The 6,825-nt window shown below is 41.5% G+C and overlaps 1 protein-coding gene and 1 non-coding gene across 2 annotated transcripts; one reads left to right on the top strand and one right to left on the bottom strand.

The window, feature by feature from the left end:
* Positions 1-359: 359 nt before the first annotated feature.
* LOC145627968 (uncharacterized) lies at positions 360-1,172 on the bottom strand. The gene is made up of 2 exons (XM_081680308.1): positions 785-1,172; positions 360-445 (listed from the first exon to the last, which is right to left on the bottom strand). The coding sequence occupies exons 1-2, from the start codon at positions 1,170-1,172 to the stop codon at positions 360-362; spliced, it is 474 nt and encodes a 157-aa protein (XP_081536434.1).
* A 4,220-nt stretch (positions 1,173-5,392) lies between these two features.
* LOC145629608 (small nucleolar RNA R71) lies at positions 5,393-5,499 on the top strand. Its single transcript, XR_014111772.1, has one exon. It is a non-coding gene; the product is annotated as a small nucleolar RNA R71 (small nucleolar RNA).
* Positions 5,500-6,825: the final 1,326 nt, after the last annotated feature.

Below are 6,825 nucleotides of genomic sequence, written 5' to 3'. Positions count from 1 at the left end.
GTGAGAATCGTGAGTTGAGAAATAAGAATGAGTGAATTTTTTTTTTATGTTATAAATGTGCTGCTGGCTGCTGGCATCCATTTTCAGGGCGGCATGGACGTGCAACATTTGGCACGGACGTGCAGCCTCAGATAGAAACGTGGGTAGGGTACTGACTTATTTACGGACGTGCAACATTTGGCACGGACGTGCTGAGTTGCACGGACGTGCTTAATTTGGCATGGACGTTCAGCCTCAGACAGAAACTTAGGTAACATACTTACTTATTTAGCACGGACGTGCAGGAATTAGCAAGGACGTGCTGAGCCACTTTGCACGGACGTGCTTAATTTGGCACTTCCGTGCCAATCTGTAGAAATTTACTTCAAAGTTTCTGGTTGCTTCTTACTGCCTCTACACGAACGTGTGATGTTCTGCACGTTCTTACTTTTCTTTTCATCAACACCTACAAAAGACATTGAGAGAAAAGTTAGTAATAGTAAGAGTGATGGAAATTAAATAATAGTTTATGAGAGAGAGAGTTGAGAAACTCAGGTTGCCTCCCGGAAGCGCTCTTTTAACGACACCAGCTTGACGACATTGCGAGATCAATGAGAGTAGGGAACATCAAACTCATCAAGGTGAACAACCTTGGCTTCCTCATGCACAAAACCGTTAAAGTATGCCTTAAGCCTTTGGCCATTCATTTTGAACAGTTCACCATTGTCATTTGAGATTTCTATCGCTCCATATGGAAACACCTTCTTAACGATGAAAGGTCCACTTCATCTTGACTTAATCTTACTCGGAAACAACTTCAACCGGGAATTGAATAGTAGGACCTTATCACCTTCCTTAAACTCCCTTTTGCTAATATGCTTGTCATGCCAAGCCTTGGTCTTTTCTTTGTAAATCCTTGCACTCTCATATGCATCCATTCTTAATTCTTCCAAGGCGTGGAGGTCAAGCAACCTCTTCTCACCGGCGCTTTGAAGGTCAAAATTCAATGTTTTGATAGCCCAATGAGCCCGATGCTCAAATTCTACCGGCAAGTGGCATGACTTCCCATAAATAAGCTTGTATGGTGTGGTGCTAATAGGAGTTTTGAACGCGGTGCGATAGGCCCATAGAGCATCATCAAGCTTTGTAGACCAATCTTTTCTAGACCTATCCACCGTTTTCTCAAGAATCATTTTTACCTCCCGGTTTGAAATTTCAGCTTGACCACTTGTTTGGGGGTGGTAAGCTAATGACACCTTGTGCCTCACACCATATTTCTCAAGGAGAGCTTGAAAGGATCTCTTTGCAAAGTGTGAACCTTAATCACTAATCACAGCCCGGGGCAGTCCAAACCTTGGGAAAATTACTCTTTTGAAGAGCTTGACCACAACCTTAGCATCATTAGTAGGAGATGCAACCGCTTCCACCCACTTTGATACGTAATCGACGGCCACTAGAATGAACTTGTTCCCAAAAGAGATCGGGAAAGGCCCCATAAAATCGATGCCCCATACATCAAAAATTTCAAGTTCAAGGATGTTGTTCAAAGGGATTTCATTTCTTTTTGAAATATTACCGGTTCTTTGACACCGGTCACAAGCTTTCACCACACCCCACACATCTTTGAACAGTGTTGGCCAAAAGAAACCGCATTGCAATATTTTCGCCAAGGTCTTGTTGGCACTCATATGTCCTGCACAAGGTGAGGAGTGACACATTGTGATAACATCTTCAATTTCATTATCCGGGACACACCTTCTAAAAAGGCCATCAACACCTTGTTTGAAGAGCAAGGGGTCGTCCCAAAAGTATTGGCGAACATCATGAAGAAACTTCCTTTTTTGTTGATAGGAGAGGTCGGGAGGAAGAATAGAGCAAGAAAAGTAGTTTGCAATGTCCGCAAACCATGGTGCCGGTGCTTGGAGAATAGCAAATAGTTGATCATCCGGGAATGAATCGTCAATTGGCAAGTTATCAAGATCACCTACAAGGATAGGCAACCGTGAAAGATGATCGACCACCACATTTTCGGCACCCTTCTTATCCCTAATCTCAATGTCATAGTCTTGTAAGAGCAAGACCCACCGTATCAATCTTGGCTTTGGTTCCTTCTTGGACAAGAGGTACTTCAAGGCCACATGGTCGGTAAAGACTATGACTTTAGATCCCAACAAGTATGACCTAAACTTCTCAATTGCATGAACAATGGCTAGAAACTCCTTTTCCGTGGTTGTGTAATTCCTTTGTGCATTATCCAATGTTTTTCTAGTGTAGTAGATAGCATGGAGCTTCTTATCCTTCCTTTGTCCAAGAACGGACCCAATGGAAAAATCCGAAGCATCACACATAAGCTCAAAAGGAAGCTCCCAATTAGGGGGTTGAATGATAGGAGCCGAAATCAATGCCTCCTTCAACCTATCAAATGCTAGCAAACAATCATTAGTAAACACAAAAGGGGCATCCTTTACCAACAATTGAGTGAGCGGCTTTGCGATTTTTGAAAAATCCTTTATGAACCGGCAGTAAAAACCCACGTGTCCAAGAAAGCTCCTTATCCCCTTCACATTTGTAGGGGGTGGGAGGCGCTAAATGACCTCAATTTTGGCACGATCTACTTCAAAGCCCCTACTAGAAATTACATGACCAAGAACAATTCCTTCTTCTACCATGAAATGACAGTTTTCCCAATTCAAAGCCAAGTTCACCTCTTGACATCTTTTCAATACTTTAATCAAATTCGAAAGGCAAATGTCAAAAGATGAACCAAAAACAAAAAAGTCATCCATGAATACTTCAATTAATGATTCAAGCATGTTGGAAAAAATAGACATCATACACCTTTGAAATGTGGAAGGTGCATTACAAAGTCCAAATGGCATCCTTCGATAAGCAAAGGTGCCAAAAGGGCATGTGAATGTAATCTTCTCTTGATCCTTAGGTTGGATTGGGATTCGGAAGAATCCCGAGTATCCATCCAAGAAACAATAGTGACTATGTGATGCTAGTCTTTCCAATATTTGATCGATGAAGGGGAGTGGGAAGTGGTCTTTTCGGGTGGACTTATTCAATTTTCGATAATCAATACACATCCTCCACCCGATGACCGACCTTGTAGAAATGGTCTCACCCTTATCATTCTTGATGATGGTCATGCCTCCTTTTTTAGGAACAACTTGAACCGGGCTAACCCACTTACTATCGGAGATAGGGTAGATTATGCCCGCTTCAAGAAGTTTTAAAACTTCTTTTTTCTCAACTTCCTTCATGTTTGGATTGAGCCTTCTTTGGTGCTCAATCGAGGAAGCATGATCATCATCAAGTAAAATCTTATACATGCATATAGTAGGACTTATCCCCTTAATGTCATCAATTTTGTACCCAATGACACCTCTATACTCCCTTAAAACAACTAGGGGTTTCCCAAGAGAGGTATCATCAAGTTTAGCATTGAAAATAACGGGATAACTCTCACTATCATCAAGAAAAGAATATTTAAGTAAAGGAGGAAGGGTTTTAAGTTCAACCTTGTAAGGAGGCGTAGTCCTCTCCTCTTTTACCTCCACATTAAGCACTTCCACTTTCTTTTCATGTGGAATAAAGGTTGGTTGAGAAAAAGATTATACCCCCTTGTTCCTTCACCTTCCTCAACTAAGCCTCCCGTTAGGATAGCTTGTAAAGGATCTCCTTCAAACAAATTCTCTTGGAACTTCTCTAAGTCCCTTTCCAATGTATCAACTCTATAAACTTCATCATACAATGGCTTTTTCAATGTTTGTGGGAATGAAAATGATATTTTCTCATCTCCCACATTCAAGGTCAATCTTCCTTGCTTCATATCAATCACAACACCCGCGGTGTTCAAAAACGGTCTTCCCAAGATTAGGGGCACCGTAGTATCTTCTTCCATTTCCATTACCACAAAATCACATGGCACAAATACTCTTCCAACTTGAACCGGCACATCTTCAAGAATTCCCAAAGGTAGCCTAACCGTGCGGTCGGCCAATTGTAAGGACATTCTTGTTGGCTTCAAGTCTCCCACTTTCAAACTCTTAGCAATATAATAGGGCATCAAACTCACACTTGCCCCAAGATCACATAAAGCATCCATAGCCTCCAAGTCTCCAATCTTCACCGGTATTGCATAGCTTCCGGGGTCACCAAGTTTTGAGGAAGCTTGTTTTGAATGATTGCACTCACCTTCTTAGGAAGGGAGATGGTTGCACTCTCTTCAAGCCTACTCTTGTTGGATAAAAGATCCTTCAAAATTTTTGCATATGTAGGCATTTGTGACATAGCATGAAGAAAGGGGATATTCACTTGAAGTCCTCTCATGACTTCAAGAAAGTTTGAAAACTTTTCATTCAATTTCTTTTCAACAATCCTATGAGGGAATGGAATGGGATGCTTGTATACTTTCATGGGGGGCTTTTCTACCTTTTCCTCATCTCCCTCATTCTTACTTTGTGGCTCCTTTCTCTCAACATCAACTATCTCATTTTCAAACTCACCCTCATTTCTCACCACAACTCCCTCATCTCTCTTTTGTGGCTCCTCTTCACTCATAACCGGCCCTTCTTAACCTCTCCCCGATCTCAAAGTAATGGCCTTAGCTTGCTCCTTTGGGTTCACAACCGTTGAGCTTGGGAAGTGACCACTAGGATTGGAGGATGAACTTCTAACTTGTTGCGCAATTTGAGCCAATTGATTCTCAATTATCTTGTTGTGTGCTTGAAGTTGTTGGATGTTTGCTTGCATATCCGCATTGCTTCTTCCTTGTTGTGTAATGAAGGTCTCAAGTGCGGCTTCAAGGCTGGATTTTTTAGGAGGTGGAGGAGCGGGTTGGTTATATTGTTGCCTTTGTTGGTTTTGCTCCCTTTGGTTAGGGTGACGGTAAGGAGCTTGTTGGTTTTGTGGATAAGATTGGTTGTATTGGTTTTGAGGGGGGCCTTGATTTTGTTGTTACCAACCCGTGTTTTGTTGGGGTTTCCAACCTGGATTGTAGGGTTGAGAGTATTGATCGTTTCTTTGCCCAATAGTCGTAGCTTGCTCTTGGTTAGTTGAGTTGCAATAGGAGGACAAGTGATCATTTCCTCCACAAGTTTCACAAGACATGACTTGTTGTGAAGAAGAGCTTGGAGATGTAAGTGTGGCTTGACCTAGCTTGTGAGCTAGCATGTCAAACTTTGATGCAATAAGGTCTATTGCACTAAGGTCGTGGATTCCGCCCTTCTTTGCTTGAGGTTGCCATCTATCACCTCCGTATGCATAGTGCTTTGCCACTTCTTCAATCATCTTGTATGCATCATCCACCGATAGCTTTTTAAGGCTACCACCGGCCCCGTTATCAAGGTTGGCCCTTGAAGTAGGAGTAAGACCATCATAAAAGCTTTGAACAACGATCCATGATGTGAAACCATGGTGTGGGCATTTTCTAGTGTAGTCCTTGAAACGCTCCCAAGCTTCACTTAAGGTTTCATCAATCTCATGGTTGAAATTAGTGATTTTCCTTCTTAGTTCGGCGGTCTTTTCGGGTGGACAATACTTTCCAAGGAAAGCTCTAGTGACTTCATCCCATGTGGTCAATGATCCCTATTCTACCGTTCTCAACTAATGCTTTGCTTTGTCACGGAGGGAGAATTGAAACATGTGCATACAGATGAACTCTTCTGTAATGTTGTTTTGCTTGATGGTTGTGCACAATTCGAGGAAGTTGTCCAAATGAGCAAAAGGACACTCATGAGAACTCCCACCAAATTGATCACTTTGTATCATACGGATGAGTTGAGGTGAAAGCTCAAAATTATTTGCATTCGTAATAGGGAGACGTATGCCACTCCGAAGTGTGAAGGCATTGGGGAGGTCATAATCTCGTAACAATGGTGGAGGAGGATTGTTATCACCCATGTTATCTTCTTCGTTGGTTGCAAAGATTTCCTCCGGATCGGAATCCGAATATACAATAGAGAACTCGGGTGTGCCTTGCAAAAGCCTCCTCACGTTTCTCAAAGTCCTATTTAACTCTGGATCAACGAGAATAAGCGGTGATTGCTTACTATTCCTGTGTCATGCAAGGTCAAACAAAGCTAAGAAAAACGTTAGCAATGACTATCACAAGTTGAAAACACAAATATACAAAAATAAATAAGAAAAATTTTGATACAAATATACACACTTAGACTCATTCAACAATAATACAATCAATGTGACTTTACCTCCCCGGCAACGGCGCCAAAATGTGATAGGCCGTCCTCGAGCCTACCAAAGATAAAGTCCTATCTCGGTCTCACTAGCTAATAGCAAGGGTAAGAAAGGGTCGAATCCAAGAGAGGCGTTGAATCAACCACCGAAATACTACCGCATAAATAAGCTAAATGAAGTCGAAATTGGTTTGGTTTTATGTAACAAGTGCTAGTTCAAGTCAACTAAAGCTAGGGGGAAATTTAACAATATTTAGAAAGTTCTAGGGCTTGGGAAATACCACTCAACTTCATCACAAATCACAATTAGCAAGTAGCAAACAATGGTAATTTGAGGGGATAATATAGGGTAAGTCATCTAAAGCACCCAACTACTCTCTTAAGATAGAGGGATTACTCGAATCATGAATACAACCTACTCTCGTAGTTACAAAGCATAAAACAAGTATTAAAGCATAATCACGATGACAAAAACATTCCCTTGACTGGAAATTCTTATTCTCATGGCATTTCAATTCAATTAAGCATAAGGGAGCTAACTCAGGTTCATCTCTCGATCCTTCGTTGAGAAAGCTTAGATAATAGTTCTTGCAATGGCCATATACAAGAACTAAGCAATTAAACCACTTAAGCTCAACTAATTAAC

This window comes from Chenopodium album, chromosome 4 (assembly GCF_948465745.1).
Source record: "Chenopodium album chromosome 4, dcCheAlbu1.1, whole genome shotgun sequence".
NCBI lineage: Eukaryota > Viridiplantae > Streptophyta > Magnoliopsida > Caryophyllales > Amaranthaceae > Chenopodium > Chenopodium album.
This window is presented reverse-complemented; position numbering and strand designations above follow the sequence as displayed.